Source organism: Centruroides vittatus, unplaced genomic scaffold (assembly GCF_030686945.1).
Source record: "Centruroides vittatus isolate TY-2023 unplaced genomic scaffold, ASM3068694v2 contig_1777, whole genome shotgun sequence".
In the NCBI taxonomy this organism is placed as follows: Eukaryota; Metazoa; Arthropoda; class Arachnida; order Scorpiones; family Buthidae; genus Centruroides; species Centruroides vittatus.
In genome coordinates this window covers 897,006-917,462 of record NW_027121088.1, presented here as the reverse complement: position 1 = coordinate 917,462, position 20,457 = coordinate 897,006, and the positions used below count along the sequence as shown (strand labels likewise).

At 26.8% G+C, this 20,457-nt stretch overlaps 2 protein-coding genes across 4 annotated transcripts in view; one reads left to right on the top strand and one right to left on the bottom strand.

Moving 5' to 3' along the window:
* LOC136969360 (centromere protein F-like) overlaps positions 1 to 20,457 on the bottom strand; it is a 352,144-nt gene that overhangs the window by 42,431 nt on the left and 289,256 nt on the right. The window contains exon 1 of one of the 3 annotated variants that reach the window (XM_067263489.1): positions 964 to 1,083. The exons of 1 other annotated variant lie outside the window; for it this stretch is intronic. The gene's annotated coding sequence lies outside the window, so the exon portion shown is untranslated. Of the gene's footprint in view, positions 1 to 963; positions 1,084 to 20,457 lie in introns of those variants that run through there. One more of the 3 variants, XM_067263491.1, reaches the window with a different exon arrangement.
* The window catches only part of LOC136969365 (glucose-6-phosphate 1-dehydrogenase-like), a 42,930-nt gene continuing 27,362 nt past the window's right edge, over positions 4,890 to 20,457 (top strand). The window contains exons 1-2 of the mRNA XM_067263500.1: positions 4,890 to 5,333; positions 15,453 to 15,490. Coding sequence (XP_067119601.1) covers positions 5,214 to 5,333; positions 15,453 to 15,490 — 158 coding nt within the window. The 5' untranslated portion in view covers positions 4,890 to 5,213. The remainder of the gene's footprint in view (positions 5,334 to 15,452; positions 15,491 to 20,457) is intronic.

Below are 20,457 nucleotides of genomic sequence, written 5' to 3'. Positions count from 1 at the left end.
AAAGGAAATTAAGAAACATACTTGACGATCACTTTTCCGCATTATCACCAAATCTATTTAGGCATTTATCCGAATGCCGGACAAACTTGTATAACCCAGCTTGGTAGAAATCACATCCCTGCCCATTGAAGCTGTTCTTCGAAGCTGTTTTCACATCACTGTCTGAAGAGAACCTTGTTCCAGATAAGTGTTCCTTCATTTTTGGAAAAAGGAAATAGTCACTGGGTGCCAAATCTGAGCTGTATGGGAGGGTGGCTCCAGACTTCCCACTTGAACTTTTGCAGTAATTGTTGAGTTTTGCAAGCATTACGGGGACTGGCAATGCCATGCAGGAGGATGCTCATTGTTTCTTCACCATAGACTTCCATAATTTGACTGTGAATTTCAGATACAGACACTCTTTGCCCGTAAGAAGCAAATCACTTCAAGCAAGGCTACTTTTCTAAACATCCTTTTCTAAACATTTGCCATTTCAATCGCTCTGATGTGTCTGCAAACTTGCACTACCTACCCGCACAACCAGTATAAGACAACTAGCACCACCTTTCTCCACTCTGGGGAAAAAATATTCCCTCCACATTAATTACTTTTCAAATGCTGCAGCTTGTAACTTTTTTTTTTTTGGATCTACCTACACAATTACCAAAAAACACTAAAATGAATTTAAATTTTAAAGTTCAGACTCTCAAATGACAAGTTAGGAATGTGAAAATATTCAAATCATTCTATCGAATAAAATAAAAGGAAAATATTTGAAAATTGACTTGATACTTGAAATGTAAATAAACTGTTTAGAATTAGAATATGTTACAATCTGAAATAATAAGATCATTTTTATGACAATTTGCGTTAGTTACTTGAAAATTATTAAGTATATTATTCAAAATAATGCTTAAAAAATATTTCCTGTGTTATACCGAACTTCCATGTTTAAAAAGAACGTGAGTGAAATTTTTCAATTACATTTCATTATTTACGTCAATAATTCTTTATCATCTTACAAAATATCATTTATCCTGTCTAGTTCTATAATCGTTCATATTAAAACAAAACGATTCTTACCACAAAATAGTCTTATATCAATGCTAAATACAAATTCCTTCTCTTCTAGAAAATTTCACTCCACGTTACATTTCAAAAATCGCGTCTCATCTCTGATTGGACGGATAACAAAACGTAATCGTTTGTTTGTAAATTCTAACCAATCAACACATTTCTTTTTTAAACTTTTTTTTAGTCTTAATAACATCAACACGAGTTCTCATTTTTTCAAAAATTTTATAATTCAAAATATTAATTTCAAAATTAAAACTTATTTATTAATTCTAAAATAAACTAAAGAAAATCTTAAATTGAGAAGACCGATTTCGATTTCTGTTTCAGTATTTTTCTATGGTATTTTAACTATTTAATTGCACGAATCTATTATATATTTGCAATTAATCAATTAGCTTTAACTTTAATTATTAATTATTTAAGTATTCTGACATTATTATTATTATTATTAAAACTTTTTCTGCACTTTGGACACTAGAGTCGTCGATGGCCAGATGGCGGAGCGGTCAACGTGGCAGCCTACCGCTCTGGGGACCTGGGATCGTATCCGGACGGGTCAAAATATCCCCAGATCTTTCGGGCCCCGTTCCTCGTTATTCGGCCGCCTCCTTGTGGGCCTGGTCGAACTCATAATGGGCTTACTTAAACAGGCCCTCTTACTGCCCACAAGGCGGAGAGTTAAAAAATAAATAAACTACAAGAGTAGTGTGAGAGACAAGGTATTATTCCTATAGAACAGGGATGGCGAAGTTTTTTGAGCCCACGCGCAATAGTAAGCATACTTAGCTTTAAAACTGTTTATGCGTTCCAAAATTTCGGAGTTTGAATAACGATATTTAAAGAAATTAAATGAATATGCCATAATTAGAATAACTATAAAGAAGCTGATTGAAAAAGACAGATGGTAAATCGAAATCGTATGATACGCGTGCCACAGGTTCGCCTCCAATGGTATAGGTCAGGGTCAACTCGAGCTCGAATCCGATTCTTTCAGAGAGACGGGTTCAGCCTTTTACCGCCGGGACTATCTGGCTGTCTTTTTTTTTTTTTTTTTTTTTTTTTTTTTTTTTTTTAACTCTTTTCGCCTGTGGGCACTAAGAGACTTTTTAGCAAGTCTATAATGGTTCGGCCAGGCCCACAATGGGGTGACCGGTTAATGTGGGATGGTACTCAACATATCCGGATAGCTCACCCCCGAAAAATTCCTGGAATTTTTTGACCAGTCCGGATTCGATCACGGGTTCTATAGAGCAGTAGGATGTCACGGTCATCTGACCGTTCATTCCCCGTCTATGTAAATCCAACTTTCGTTTTTTACGAATATTTACACTAAGATGTATATATTTTTTCTTATTGATAAGCTTATTTGTAGAATTCTTCATTAGTTAACAAATTTACTTAACCACTTTATGCTTGCTGAGAAATGTTTACACAAACAGAAACGTTTTTCCAACTTCATCCCATAGATCAGGTGTAGAACACTGATTTCTCACAAGCATAAGGTAAAGTAAATGTGTTTATCAAATTAAATGGATTAACAATTTCTCACTTTTGGGTATGTGATTTTGGTATGAATTTGTCATCAATTCATTTAATACAGATGTAGAAAGCTGAATTTTGCACGGAGACGAAAAGCTAGCTAAAAGCGAGTTTAGATGGTTCAATTACAGTAATCAATCACGTTAAATCAATACGATTGATTACTTCACCGAAATCAGAGTTTGTTTTTACGTTTCCACCAAGTTCAACGAGTCAGTTTAGTTCGAAATGGCATCAAGTTGTACGTGCAGATATTGACAGGGCTGGCCCGAGACGGGTTCAATGCGTTTTTCAGAAACCTCAACGCTCTAATTCGTTTTTTTGTTTGATGGAACAAAGCAATGTGACAAGAGTGCGATCTGCCAAGGTGTAATACCTTTCGAGAAGATTTTTTTTAGAAAATTGGCCTCTATTTAAGTGTTAGATACGTGAAGAAAACCCGGAAAACTTTTGATCATCCCGCCGATCAGTTTTAATTCGTAGCAGGAAAATTTAAAAAAATAAAAATAAATTAGTAAAGTTTATCAAAGTCAAACTCTGAAGTGAATAAGTATTTAAATGTATTTTATTCTACAATAATTACAGAAATTTTAATTTTCTATAATAATAAAAAAATTATTATAATTATAAATATTTACAATTACGTATGAAAACTTTTATTTATATAATTTTAATTCATTAAAAATAATAAATTTTACATTATTTTATTTTCGTTAAACAATTTTAAAAGTAATTACAAACGACCGGATGGCTGAGGGTTAAAGTAAAGGTCTACCGCTCTGGAGTACCCGGAAACGAATTCGGCGGGTAGAAAAACTCCAAGAATTTTTTGGGGATGATGCATCCCGGATATGTCAGGTCTCAATACCCACAGCATCACTATGGGCTGATCGAACCCATGATGGATCCGAGGAGAGAGCTACAGGGACTTAATTCCTCCTCCTTGAAAAACACCTTAAAATTTATTTGTTGAACTTCAAAACGTTATTTTTATTAAAAATGTTTATGAAGGCAAATGTAGTTTATCAGATCATTCACAATACAATCGCCGACATGTGTATTTATTTAATTAATTATTAAAATATTTTTAATTTTTGAGTTTGTCCGCTTTGGATACTCCTGAATCTGATACTGGAAAAAAGGCCTTCTTACAATTTACAAATCAAATTTAATTATGAGAATAAACATTGAATTGATAATGTTGCAATGTTAAAAAATAACAGAATAAAGACATTATGCTATTGAAAAGCATAAAAATTGATTACAAAATAAATGAATAATGTACTTTGACAGTAAGTGTCACTCAAGAATGGTGAAAAGGAAAATGAAAAGCAATAAACCGAAGTTTACATTAATGAATCAGAACGCAATTGTGTAAAAAAAAACGATTAAAACATTAAATTTCCGTGAATTAGAAAGAATTAAGAACAACTGACCTAAATAAGTTTTCATTAAAATATAATTTTTGTAGTGATAAAATAGTTTCAAAAAAGATGAAATATTTTACTTAATTTGCTTTACAAAATTTTCATTTATACTTTCAAAACTTCAATCGGAAATTTAAAAAAAGAATTAAAATGTTTCATTTTCCTATTTGTCAACAGGTAGATCTTTATAACTATTAAACATTTATGTGATAACAATGTTGTTATGCTCATACTCATATGCTTAATAAGTTACTATACAGCATATAAGTTAAATATATAACCTATATAAGCTATATAAACACGTGTGTATAAAGTTAGATAAGCTTGTATGTAACTAAAATAAGCTAGTCGATATATAACCGTCTATTAATTTTATATAAATTAATTAATGCTTGTATATACTAGTAGAGTTAATCAACCGGTAGATCGCGAGTTACTGATTGAAAATAAGTTTTTTTTGGTTAGAAAAATGAATTATCAAGTAGACAAAAGCCCTAGACTTTTGTGTAATAAAATATATCATTATACGTAGAGTTTTATATACAAGATATCACAGTATTTGCTATGAAATATTGGTGTAGATGTATAATCATTAAATGACTCGTAACTAAGGTGAATGACGAAACAATTTACACGAACACAAGACGGATGTGCTAAAACTTTTCCTCATCGGATTTGCATCAATACAATTAATTAAAAATAACGAACTAAGTTAAAATAACAATCATAATCACATTACAATTTATTTATTTTCTTCGTTTTTAATTAAAAGGTAACCGTTTCGTCCTTGATTAAACAGTTTTTTTTCCGAATGAGAATACACCGGACGAATGATTTTGAATAAAGAAAAGAATACATAGCAACCAAAAAAAACTTAAAAAAATGAAATTTGTTCTAAATTCGGACAATAATACCGCGGAACAATGGTAAATGTTACCTAAGACAGGTTTTCCAATGATTTACCAAGAATGCACACTAACTACTTTACCTAGTTAACATAATTTCTGTAGCAATTGTAGAAAGGAACACTAGAAAAGAACACGAGGAAGAAAAAACTGATATATTCAAGAAAGAAATCGATTTATTTACTTTCGGAATATATCACTTTCACATCTTACTTCCCCCTTGGCAAATATAGGTGTAGATCTGGGTTGCGTACAGAGTAACAGTCATAGCTTAGAAGGAAGGGAGATGGAAGAGGATCATGATTTTGATGTTTCTCCGCAATGTATCGAATTAATCAAAAATGCCATACATCAACTAAGTATAGAAGACAGAACTGATTATACTTTTATAGTATTAGGAGCTTCGGTAAGTATATTTATTTAATTTTTTACAATATATTGACCTAAATTGGTTTAAATATCAGTCTACACGTTGGTTTTTTTACATTGGCATATTGGCTTATATATAGGTGTTTCCTAATTATTAGATAATTGTCATAAGTAAAATACATAGATTAATTAATCAGTTTCAAATTAAAAACTAAGACATGTCAATTTCATTTTAGCAAAGAATTCATAAACCATAAACAATTCGTAACGATTGAGTTAAAAGAATTTAATTATATAACATTTTTGAATTTCAAATACATTTTTTAACTGTTGGCCTGAATTGTAATTGTATTGATTTAATGTTGTTCATACTTAAGTTAAATATGTTTAAGCACTACATTTATCAAGAAATATGTAAATGGATTTGAATCTAAAGTCTATGATATTTGTAAATTTTATTCAAGCTTTTATCTTGTATCATGATTTATTACAATTTAATAATGAAGTTAAATGTTAAAGATAAGTGTGACAAATTTAAAATGATAAATGTAAAGAGAATTACCAAATTTAAACTGCTAATTTTATGAGATTCTTTCCCAATGACTACAAGTGTTTATTAAATCTGATTATCATTAATAAATTTAACTGTGTATCTATTTATTTCTGTTTACTCTTAAGTTTTTTTTATAATTAATAAAATAATTCTTCATGCATCACATGTAATTCTAAATATTAATTTAGAATTATATGTGATGCATAAAGAATTCTATGCAAGAATTCTAGTTCTGTATATAACTTTCTTAAATTAATTAAAGAATCTGTTAGAAAAAAGAGATACAGGTGTTTTGAAATGTGCATAAAGAATTCTTTTATTAATAGAAAAAAATTTAAATTATAAACTATAATTTAAGTTTACTAACTTAAATTTTACTTTATAATTTTACTTAAATTATAAAGTATAATTGAGCATATCTGTTGATTTTAAGCTCTTAAAACTTCTTGTAATTTTATAATTGCATTCATTCTACTGAATATAGATGAAGTAATATACCGTATTTTACGGACTATAAGACGCACCTGAATTTTGGAGGCAATTTTTCGAAGAAAAAGTGCGTCTTATAGTCCATAAAATACGGTATTTATTATTATAACTATTTGAAATATGAAAATTTAAAATTATATACAAAGATATATATTGAGGGAAATGACGTTAATATATATAATTTTAACAATGAACTATTATTTTCTACTAAATATTTCATTCTGACCTAATTGGTTGTTCCAAATTCAAACAGGTTATAGATTTTTATCAATTTATTTATTTGGAATAAAATATAAAATAAAATTGTTATTATTTTTATATACAATAATTTATCATTCAAAATAAAAATTTTTAAGATTTTTTTTTTGTTAAATATTTAATTTTCTAAGAAAATTTAATGTTATCATCATAATCTATTGTGATAATGTATATTGTATTATAGATTTAACTACCATTTTTCTGTTGTACATAAAAATATATATACTTTTAGACAATTGGAATAGTCATAAAATTTTGATAAGATCAGATAAATATTGTCTGTTATATATTATAATTTATTAAAAGTAATATGTATCTATTCATGTTTGAATATTATTTATACAACTGATATTCTAGGGGCAATAAATTTCTGATGAAAGTAGTTTAAATTGAATTTGTGTTTTAAAGAACTTTCTTAACAAATGTAGAACATTAATATTTATTTCATAACATTACATTTATAATAGACACATTCTAAATACAGTCTCAAAACCAATGATTTGTAGTTTGACTTTCATGACACAATGTTGCTACAAGTTTCAGGAATTTTGTAGCTTCCCTAGATACTGTAATAATTTATTTAAAGTTTAAATTATTGGTTATCAAGGTCTGTCACACATACCAAAGTCAGTGCCAGCTTCAAAAAAAAAGTTGAAAACCATTATTCTAGATGTAAATAACAAGACACACCTTATGAATTCATTGTTGTTATATCCTAGATTTAACTATTAGTTAACAGATGAAATTTATGGAATTTTTTAATGCAATTTATACTGTTAATAATAATAATAATAATAATGGTTTATGAAGAAAACTACCAATGAGTGCTTATACTAAAGATAAATGTAAGGTTCTATTAGTATTTCAGTTTTTTTTTTTTAGTTATAATCACTGAATTTAGAGCTATTTTAGGAAACTGAGAATTTCTTTCTCAAAGAGCTTTATTTACACAAATTATAGAAAATAACAAAATGCAAAGTACAGCTGTATTTGGATGTGTATTTTTATGATATTTGATACATTTTTTCTGAAGAATTCTGAAGACATTCATAAACATCTTTATTATGCTTAAATTAAATTAAATTAAAATGTAATAAATATTGTAAAATGATTTAATCCAAATGCATAGGTTATTTTGAAATAATGCTTTTGCTTTTATTTTAATAAAAATATTTAACAGCATTAGTTTATATGTAGTAATTATCTCATCAAGCACTTATGTCAACAATTATCTGTCCAATAATAATATATATTAAAATGAATTAATGAAGAAAAATGTTTTGTTAAAATAAAGAGTTAATATCATAATTCTCATTATAACAACAATTTTTCCAAAGAATGTATAATTATTTTAGCAATAATAAAACAGAAAGGCAAATTTTGATTTTTCTTTTGTTTCTTAATATTGTTTTAATATAAATATAACTAGCATGAATTTTTAATGTATTTAAAAACTTAACAAAAGTTTATATTCACTTAACTTTAATTTTTCATACATTGTAACTTTTTTCTTAATGTTTGTATTTAAATAAATAAAATTATTGTATTTTAAATACAGTATACAGAGATCTTATAAATTGTGTACAATGTAAAATTTATTTTGATTTTGATGTAATATAACACTACAAATCAAATCATGATTAAAGAATATTTTCTCTAATAGCAACACCCATTGAAATCCTGACAAAGATAAATATTTGTGTTAAAAGTGGAATACAAACTCATAAAGTATTTCTTTTAAAAAAATTGGCTGACAGATTTACACATTAATAAAAATACGTAGAAAGACTAAAAGGATATTGTTATTTGCTTGATTAACATATTCACATTGGTAGGAATAAAATTTATATTTATAGACCTAATATGACAATATCTTAAGAGCCTATCAGAAATGTTGAAAAATATAAAAATATATTTCTGTTAAACTTTTTAATATAGCAATTCTTTTTAAAATTATTATTACAATGAATAATTATCACCTTATGATACTTTCACTCAAACCAGTCTTCTTATCTGTATTTATGTTTTTGTTATGGCAGAGGAGCAGCAAAATAGGGGCTTATGCCTCTGGGTGGTAAATGAGAAAGGAAGGCTATGAACTCTTCTAATAGATAGTATTTTGTTGTTGATAATTTTTTTAATTGTCTCCAAGTCTTCATGCATGGGATTTTTTGAAAGGGTAGGGTTTAAAAAAAAGCATATTATTTTTTGTAACAGTTCATTAATTTTTATGATATGAATTGGTTTAGAGTGATGATACGTGCACTGGTAAAAGGCTTTTAGATACGTGAAACTGAAAATAAAAATCCAACAACTGAGCATTTTGGATTTTTTGCATCTTTGTTGCATATCATTGTATCAACATTTTGATATGGAATGATGCAATGGGTGGCATCCACATGGATTACAATATGGCAATACAATACAATACAATAGTGTATAAGGATAAACAACAAATCTGGACTTACCTCATGCGGTCAGAGATGTTCAAATATAATACTGCAAAAGTTGTACTTTTTTTTATTCTTTATAATAGAAATCAGAAAGTGTTGTTTTTAGATTTAAAAAAGTTTTGTGGTGACATTTATCAAATAATTTTATTTTAAATAATTCAAAAATCATAGTTCCTATAAGTATCTAGATATTTGGCTCGTTATTTTTGAAAACCTCGGAAAAAATAAAATAAAATAAACTTTATGGTTTTAAAAATAAATATTTGGCTCTTATACACAAAAAATTTAAGAATTTAATCTTCAAATACACTTATCCCTGTTTTGTGCAGTGGAAACATTCTGAAGGATGCCACATAAAACAAAAATCATGTAAAAAATGTACAGAACATGCATCCTGTAGAAAAATGCTTGATAGGATTCAGAACTTAAATTGCTTATTTTTTCATTCCATTCACAAAAAAACTTGAGCTTTTTTATTCTAACATCATTTATTATTAACATTCGTTATATGTAAAAATAGTAAACACAAGGTAGCATATGAAACACAAAATCGACATATAGTATTATACATACTGTACTATACTTGTGCTTAAAAAGATAAATGAACTCTTGATTTTAACAAAAGAGTAATTTGTTTTTACTGATAATACAATTTTCATAAAAAGTTAACATTTTTTTGAAAATTTTCAAATTTTTTCCCATGTAAAAAACATTGTTCACAAAAAGAGGATTAGTTTTCTTCTGTCAACCCTGTTATTTCAGAGCCACATAAAATAGACTATGTAAAAAGAAAGATAAATGTACATTAAATAAATATTTTTTTTGAATGTGTCAGTTATTATTACAAAAATTTATGAATAGTTTTCCTATTCATAAATGAATCTGTAGAATTTCAGAAATTTAAAACTAAATTTTTCTATGTTGCTTTAAGCAAAATTATTTATTTCTTCATAGTTCATTAAAATGTAATTTCATAAATAGTATTTGTAGAAATAAAGGAAAATTTTGCATAAACATTATCTAAAAGTTGAAGTTACAGGATTCTTGAATATAAAAGGGATTTTTTTTTTTTTTTTTTTTTTTGTATATTTTGAATTTCTCAATATTTCAGATAAATTGAAATCTTTAAATTTTTTTATGTTTAAATTTAATAAGTGTTTAAAAATATGTTGCATTATTTGTAATGATAATATTAACTTATATTTTAGAATATATTATATATTAAAATGCCATTTTAAAAATACTAAACTTAAGTTATGATTTTAAAGGTAATTACATAACTTTCAGATTTATTATTATGTTTTTATTTTGTTTCTTTTACGGCACTTCACACATTATGGATGTATTCAAACTGGTTGAGATAAGATATTTGTGTTCAGAGCCTTTAAAAAACAAAGAAAGGGGAGGGAAGCTAGGAATTTTTCCCTGGGCCTGAGAAAACTTAGGAATTTGTAGTGGTCTCTTCTTACTTCTATCCCAAACCGGACAGTGCTGATATCCTTCTCTATCTTTTTTCACTAACGTTTTCGAACCTCTGGTTCTTCTTCAGGTGAACCGACAAGTTAAGAATCTTTCAAAAAGAAAAACAAATTCCGAAAGTTCTACTTAAACATGCGCCGTCTTCATCATTCTTAACTTGTCGGTTCACCTGAAAAAGAACCAGAGGTTCGAAAACGTTAGTGAAAAAGATAGAGAAGGATATTAGCACTGTCCAGTTTGGGATAGAAGTAAGTTTCATTTACAGTGTGTCTAGAAGTTTCTAGTGGTCTCTTCTATAAATTAATGTCATTTTTACTCAAAAAAAGTTTTTAAGACAGAATGTTTCTTTTTTTAAAAAAGCAATGTATTTCTGTTGTTCAAAAATAAATGGCAAAGGGAGCCAGCTAATGGGAAGAAGTTTCCAGTTTATCCTTGGGCCCCTTACAAGCTCTTGACAGCTCTAGTGTCCTAATGAAATCTAGATGTAGTTTTTCTAGAACATTGCAAGCCCATATTTATTTTCATGGACATTTGACAGACTGTTCTTTATGCTCATATGTATAAGTTTCAGTTTGTCATGCTATTTTGGAAAGTATAAATCAAATTTTATCATTTGATGATAAATATTTTTCTTAATTTAAAAATTAATAGAAATAGAGAATTGAAGTGAGATTGGCAAGAAGAGAATATTATAGAGAAAATGTAATGGAAATAATAACTGGTTATACTATGACAATATACTCTAAATAAAAATTATAATACTAGCATAAATATAATTATGCTGGTGTTAAAGGTTTTGTTTGGAATAGATTGAAATACATTAATTATTTTTTGTTGAGAGAGTAAAAGTTGTGCTTTTTCATTGAATAATAATTGAAAAGTAATGATGGTTTTGAATTTTATATGGGAGAGAATTGATATGAAAAATATATATATAATAAAAATTAGAAATATTATGTAGCAAAATGAACAAAACCTTCTTTTGTTAATTTATATTGTTATGTTGCAGCTAATAATTAAAATGAACTTGCATGTTCAACTTGTGTCCCAGTACTAATAAGATTACTATAAAGTTTTTATAAATATGTACAGTTAAACATTTTTTAAATTTCATTAAACATTATGTTTCAGTAATGGAAACATATTCTTGTGATGACAAAACTAGAACATGTGTACAGTTATCATCATCATCATCATCATATGAGGGAAAGAAACACTCTAACTATAAATGTAAAAATGTAGGATAGCAAATTAGATCAAAATTATTCAAAAACATTTTACAAATGACTAAAATCATCATTAGAAACCTTTTTTCCACTGAGACATTTATTTGCTTATACATTAACATTTTCAGCCTAATATATAGTCCATCTTCAAGTGACACATTTTTGGAACATCAGTTATTTAGAATAGTTTGTAACTGATGTTCCAAAAATGTTACTTGAGGATCGCTTATACATTAAGCTTAAAACATTAGTGTATAAGCAAATAAATGTCTGTGGCCAAAAGAATAATTACTGAAATCATCACTAAAAACCTTTCTGCTGAGTGTGTGTTTGATTGTTAACATTTTACAAAACTTTTTTATTATTTTAATGAGGGATCAAGAATTCTCAGATCCAAAAGTTCTAGTGAACAAAACTAAAAGCCCAAGAACATTTTAAAAATAAAATTTATAGTAAATATGACAAAGATTATACGAAAAAGGGACAAAAACACTGTATTTTTTTATTAACAAAAGGCAGTCCTCAGCTTTTAGACAATTCATTTTTACTTTCCTGGCTCTGTTATATACAACAGAGGGAAAGTATGGTGATTGGTCAAAAAAATGACCTCCATTTTTGGACTCGGAACCTTAAAACATCAAGAAATGTGAAAAAGTTTGGGGGGTTTTTCTGTATGTATTTTTATGGGAAGCATGATTTTGCTTACCTTCTTTGAAGCTTAATAACTCCTGTGCTTTATGTCAAAAATTTCTGAAATTTTGAAGTGAGATTTGTGTATTAGGGGAATTGATGCTATTAAATTTTGGTGATTAAAGGTCGAGGGGGTGAGGAGATAAAGGGATTTTGCATGTCATATCTCGAGTAGGGTCAGACTTAATGATAATTTTACTCATTATTAGCATTTACAATTTTTTATAAAAACCCATCCCTACCTTCAAAATTAAACTTTTTGCTATCTTATAATAATTAAAAATATAAAAAGTTTTTAATAATAAAATATGGTACCACACATACAATTTTAATTTTTCTGGGAAAGTTGAGAATCATTGCTGGATTTTTTGTACTGGTACATAATACTTTAATACTCCTAAATTATTTTTTTTGTCTTCAAATTTGGATACTTTATGTACATTTTCTGCTGATAAAGAAAATGTTAAGCTATTGTACAGTACATTGCCATTTACTGCTGGTTTTATTAGTTAGTATCATAAATATCTTTTATGAAAATTAATTTTTATTGTCTGTTTTCTGTTCAATGTATAGTTTTAATATTTTTTGCAACACAAAATATTGATTGTAAAAGATAAAAATTTCTTTCCTTAATAAAAATTCTATAATTTTTGTTTTTTTTTTTTACTTTCTGGGAACAGAACTTTATGACATTCAATCAAATCAACTAACTTTTGGACATTCGGACTCATTTTTAGGAATGCGTATGTCAAAAGTTGGTGATTGTCTATTAATAGACTAAAATTTGAAAAATAATGAAACTTAAAAAATTTTTTAAATTTTCTTTTCAACAAATTATTGTTCAAGGGCTGATTGAAGAGAAATGAGGGAGTCTCATTACTTTTTCTTCCTGTCCACACTGCCTCTAATTCTATTTCTCGTTGTGAATAACTGTGAAATAGTGGAAATACTGCAAAGGTGTTTGTAAACATACATCAATATGTCTGAACTGATAGTTGGACTAATGTAGTCTTCAGCATTGTCACAGCAAGTGGAGGCATCTTGTATGTATTATCATGGCATATGAAGTAAACATTTCTCTGAAAGTACTGTTCTTAAATGCATACGGTATGATCCTATAGCACTGGGTTATCTGCAGATACTATGCAGATATTCTAAAAATCCATTTGCCTGGAGGAAAGACCAGATTTGCTCAACAGATAATGGCTTTTGCTCCAAATAAGGCCCAACTACTTGTTGCTGCATTGGCAGTTTTGATCTATAATTGGTGAGACTGCCTGGACTGAGCATCACTAAACCTGATATATTATAAAGCTACACACCAACCAATGCCGAATATTTTTGGGCTATAATATTCGGCATTGGTTGGTGTGTAGCTGGACTGAGCTTTGTGTGATCTCTGGACATATTCAATCATGGAAAAACAACTGCAATAAAAATTTTACCATTATAATAAAGTGAAAAATGCCACAGCTGCAATGCTAAAAGTAATGTCATAAAACAGTCTATTATATGTCTTTGAATAATTTTCTGAAATATTGAAAAAATGTATTGAATATGAAGGATGCTACTTCAAAAAATGTTCAGAGCCTGAAATGTGGAGTCATCTGATTCTGAATAAAAAATCAGTCTCATTACTATTAATCAGTCTTTTTATTACATAGTTAAGATTAACTCAGATAAATGAGTCTAATACAGTATTTGAAAAAAATATATTAGAGATAATGGATTATTATTAAACATAAAATTATTCCAATTAATTTCATTCAAATTTGATATATATTAATTGTTTAATAACGTATAAAAATTTGAATTTGTTTTTTATTTTTCTTAAAAATCCAAGAAATTTATATTAAGAGTGATAAAGTTGTCAGAATTACTGGACTGATTTACAATATTTTTAAATTAATACAATATAGATTATTGCACTATTGAAATAAAACAACATAAAGGTTGCTTATACTGTTAAGATTCATACAAAAAATTAAGAATTTTTATATTTTTTTATTAAATTTATATTAAGTTATAATATTGATGATCTTAATTTTTGTTTATTTGCTATGAATTTGAAAAGATTAAATTGATATGCAGAATGATTGTTAATTGCACATGGCAAAGTGTAGAAAAATGAAAAATTTGAGTGGTGAAAAGTAATATGTGTAAAATTTAATACTTATATAAGTAAAAAATATATATATTTAATTAATACATTAATACTTATATTCCTGGTTAATTTGCTATCAAATAAATTGAGTTTTGTTTTAAGATAAATTTATCTAAAAGTTATCTTATTTGACATTTGAATAGTTTTTCAATCACTTTGCTTCTTTTCTGAATGATAAATAAAATAAAAATAAAGTTGTACGGAGCTTGAAATACATTTCTGTATTCAATGACTGCATTAACCCTATTAAAGTGACTTAGATTTTTATTATTTATCTACTTTCCCGAAGATGAACATGTAAAAGAATAAAACAAGAAATCATTTGATTGTAGAATACAACAAATTGCTAGCTCCAATAATTTATTTTATAATGAAATATCAGTAACTTTACAAATGCTCGACAGAGAATATGATCAATTTCCAGGATAACTTAATATCAAACATACTGAAGAGAGATTATGCAAGTACATCAAATTTTAGCGTACAGAATTACCCAAAAGTCAGTTAATCATTGTAAAGATTATTTCTGTTGTATTCAATTACTTTAAAGTTTGTAAGTGATAAAAATTGTTAAAAGGTGATGCTTCTTCAATACAGAAATTACAGTTCTTTTACAAATTCAGTTTATAATTTCATTTTTATGTGTAGCTTGAATTCATAAAAAGAAAACAAACATGATGATTATCCTGTTTTTTGGCCATCCTATATATACCATATTTAAAGCTTGTCAAAAATTTTTTTAAATGAAAAAAATAATAATCTAATTTGTAGAATTTTTATATAACTTTAATAAACAAAACATTAAAATTTTTGTTTACAATTTTCTGTTATTTTATTTTTATAGGGAGATTTAGCAAAAAAGAAAATATATCCTACATTGTGGTAAGTGTAATTTTGTATAAGATATTTAATAAAAATAATTTTTATAATACATAATTAACACAATGCTTCATGCAAAAATACTTTACTATAGAACTAATACAAAATAAGGAAAGTTATGTTGAAATTTTTTAATTTTAATATAAGCATATTGAATGTATAATTAAATATAATAATTGTTTATATTATATGTATATTGAAAGTATTTTCTAAAACTTTCTTTGAAAAATTGACATTTACATTGACTTATCATCCTTGATTTGTCTTCATTTTTTCAAGGACAATGCGTGAAATGTATACAGAACTGATAAGATATATTTTAACTTATCAATAATTTATTTAAATCACTATTAATAATAAAAAGTACATTTACTATTACATTTATAAAATTTGTTAATAACTTAATTAATCATTTTTTTCCATAATTTATTTATATTAATTAATTTTATATAAATTAGTGTAAACTTAATTATTTTTTACAATTTATAAGTTTAATAATTATTAATAATTTATGAATTTAATAAACTTTTTAATTATAACTAAATAAAATGTTTTCTTTTTAAAATATAACAACTGATTTTAAAATATCTATAATTAAAATGTCCTAGGATTAGTTTATGTAATAATTATTAGTTTTTTCAACACAGAAACTATTTAATAATGATTTTTTAAATATAGTTGTATATTCTAATTTAATTTATTTAATAGTGTTTACAAACCCATAGCCACCTCATAGTCCTCCTATAGCTATGGCTGTTCAGCTTAGGCAATGCTCATATACAGTATATGTAATACAGTCAAACCTCTGGTTATGAACAATTTGGTTTACGAACAAAAGTTTAAATGCCATATTTGCTCCGGTTGCCATATGATAACTCAGTTTCCAAACAAGCTACTCAGCATGCCCAGCCACCGATGATCAACATCCTACATTTCTTATGTTAAAGAAAGTTGATGGCCCACCAATCAACAACAAGACTACTGATTCAGTAGTGGCACTGAGATTTGCCTCATGTCATTAGACATCACAACACAAACAATTGATGACATTGTAATTCAAATTAGATTTCAATGTGCATGTGGATAAGATACTACTACTATTTAATGGTATGTGTTGCAATTGAATTTAAATCAAATTCATTAATAAAAACCATGTTAATTGACATATGCATAATATAAATGACATCCACAAACCTGTGTTTAAAGATGCTTAACTTAAATTAAATAACAAAAATTTATTAATATAATATTATATATTATGATATTTATTAATACTAGGTAGCCAGTTAATTAAAATAAAAAAAAATAATAAAATAATAATTAAAACTCTGGTTTTTAAACTGAAACTGAAACTAAAATTAAAATAAAATCAAATCAATTAAAAAATAATATTTTGGAAAGCACAGATAAAGTGCTTGTTGGTCTTGTTTCATTTGGATATATTTCATGAAGGCAATCAGAGTCTCTATAGCACTTCTTTGTAAAGTGTAAGTTAGAAGAAATCGGTTTCTGAACAACTTTTAGGAACGAATTAAGTTTGTAAACTGAGGTTTGACTGTATATGCTTTTGCTTTCATCATATAGACAAGCTATTATGTTTCTTACATTTGGATCATAGTTAATAGACTAGTGCTGGTTGGAAAAGTAAAAAATACCAGTCAGAATTTTTAGCTTGCTGATGTAGATCCAATGATATATAAACAGTCCTGTAGCCAGAATAAAACTTCTGATTCTAAAAGTTTATTTGTCACATATTTGTATGTCTTAAAGCCTAAAAATTTAATTCTAAAAACATGAACTTAATATGTATTTTTATGCTTTAAGGAGTGTTTTAGACTTAATTTGTTTTTTAGGTGATAATTGTTTAAAAGAATATACATTATTTGAATATATTCATATATTAATATTTTGTAATGTGTTAAAACAACTAATTGTCTCTAAATAAAACATATTTTAATTTTTGTGTTATGGCCTATTTTTTTGTTTATATAATTTTTTTATATCATTGTTCTGGAAAAAGTCATTGATGGGTGCTATATGGAGAGTTTGCTTAACACATTTTCAATTAACATGTTATTTTCAAAAAATTAATCTGTCATTCAAAGCTATCTGTAGACACTATATATAAAAACTAAACATTTATTGTACAAATTGATTCCTGCATGCTTAATCGTCAATTATTAATATAGCAATGCAGGTATTTTGAGGATGTCACATTATATAAGTTTGTCAAATGATTTCGCTAAAGGAGTTTGTACCATGGATATTGATCCATATGGGACAGAGGGACATATCCCTCAATACCAGCAAATTTTTGTCCAGCAAAATTGTCTCCCTTCTAATGTCTATTTATTTTATACCATACTATAAAAATTAAAAGTAGAAACAAGTACTGCACATAACAAATACATTTTATTTTGTATATTCACTCAAAACCTAACAATGAGAACATTTTTCTTATGTTGGCTCATCCCCCAACATTTATACAGATTGACCCTAGTGATTTGTACCACATGACTTGAGTTTCAAACTCTCCCAAACTCACTGGAAGACACCTGAAAATTTGGCAAAAGTTTTTAAATTCTCTAACTTTTAAATTGAGGCTTATTCTTCCTATATTTACTTGACAAGGTAATCAACTTTTGGATTATATAATAAAAGAGACTAAAGAATAGGCAACAATGTTTTAACAGTACTGACAATAAAAATATCAAATCTTTCAAAATTTTTTTACCCTTGAATGGAAAATATCAGAGTCAGCTCTTCAAGAGTTGGTAAACTTACATTGAAACAAATTGAGTGTGTCATATGTAAGTGGAGTATATCATATGCAATCCAACCAGGGACACATTTCAAAATCAATGAAAGTGGAGTCTAACACTGATTGAGCTTTGGCTGTTTTTTAAAATTTATTTTTTATTGATCTTCTTGATATTATATTAATAAATTTGCTCTATTCAAAGATTGATTTTACAGTAAAATATTAAAAACAGGCAAAACTGGGGATAGTTCCTGGAAATGAAGGAGTTTGGTCACCATATTAAATGGGTATTTGAATATTGTCATAACAGTTAAAGTATAAAATTTACTCATATGCAATGTTAAATAAAATAAAGCAACATAAAGATTAAAAGTTAGTATTTTCATTCTTTATAACAGAACTTTTTCATTAAGAAATTTTGTAAGCTTGTAAAAGTTCTGTTATAAAGAATGAAAATACCAAAATTTTATGTATATAACCCATACTAGTATATACCCTACAGAAAATTGCTAGAACATAAATGAAATGTTTACATATAACTGTATAGTATATCCCACATCTCCAGAGCAGCCATTGAAAGCATGACATTTACTGGTATGCAGTTTAGAAGATATTATCTCAAATATTAAAATGTTTTTCTGTTTCACTTCCATTTGTAATTCAATGTAGATAATATACGAACAACCAAGCCTGAATATTCTATAATAGTCCATTCATTAAATGCTAGATTATTCAGGCTATATTTTAGCTAACTATTAATAAATAATAAATAATAATTAATTTTTCCTGAAGGTAAGTGATTAGACTACCATCTTGTGTACTAATCTAATACTAATATTAATCCAAAAACTATTGTAATCATTAAATTTAATAATTAATTATAGTAGTAATAGGAAATGTGCAATTTAACTAAAATTAATACCCATTCTAAAATCTATTTAATACAGTGATATTTCTTTTATTCTAGCATTTTCTTTAGTTAATTTAAACTTGTGTGTTAGGTATACTAAATACTTAGATTGGGCGTCACACCAACGGTTGTATTAACTCAAGTAGGAACTTAAGATAAGGAGGCGTTAAAGAAATTAAAAGAAATATTTTATTTCTGCAAGTGCTTTTGACGAAATTATGCATGTTGTCCTCAGGCAGTTTGAATAACAAAGAGATTTCGAACAGAATATTTAAATTTAAACGGTAATGACATTAGCCGTTTTGGAACATAACTTTTAAGAATAAGAAGAAAATTTGTAATTCAATATGTGTTTAAACCTTGTAAAATTTGTGTGTTTAAACCAATTTCTTTTAATTCTTTTTACAATTCATTTTCATTTTCTCTTATTCACTTTTCTGTTTTCTTTTATTTAATTATTTTTACTTAAGTGATTTATGCTTTTAACAGTTTAAAATCTTCAGTTCAAGAGATTGTTATAGTAAAATTACAATCACTGTTTTTTAATATTGATTTTCAATATTAATATTGACATTATATTAATATTTCTTAATTGATGTATATTGAAATAGGATATTAACTTTTAAATGTGTTTTTAAATCTTATTTTGATCATGATTCATTTATCTTAGAAATGCAACATCATGATAAGTTGCCATTTACTTTATGACTCATCAATTTTCCATTCAATTGTAACTCACCAATTATTACCCATTTATCTGCAATTTGTCTTAAAAACTTTTAAAAAATTAGGCTTCACTAAGTTAAAACATGCAGTCTCATACAAATGTGAATTTCACTCATAATTAACAGAAATTCTTGTGAACACTTCATTATCATCTCTGTTTATCCTACCTATTAAAGTTAGATAACATCAAACACAAAAATCTAAGCTTAAAGCTGGATAACTAAAACAAAGCTTATCAAAGATTTTCAAAGCTGAGAAAATTATTTGAAATGCAACATGAGAATTATCATCAGCTTCATAAGAAACCTATCAAGAATGTTTACAGAAGTAGTGGAATCAGTATTGCATGTAATACTAAGGAATGTAAGGACTGTTATGAAAGAGATGCATCTAAATAGAAAATAAACTTGATTATTTCCAAATGTTAATTCAGTCTTTGGATTTTTTGATTGTAACTTGAATATACTTAAAATGTTAATATATTTTGAATTAAATTGCACTGTTTAAAAAATAAACTAGTTCATATTCAAATGTTTTATGTTTTTTCTTATTCTTTTTCCTTGTAGCAATTTA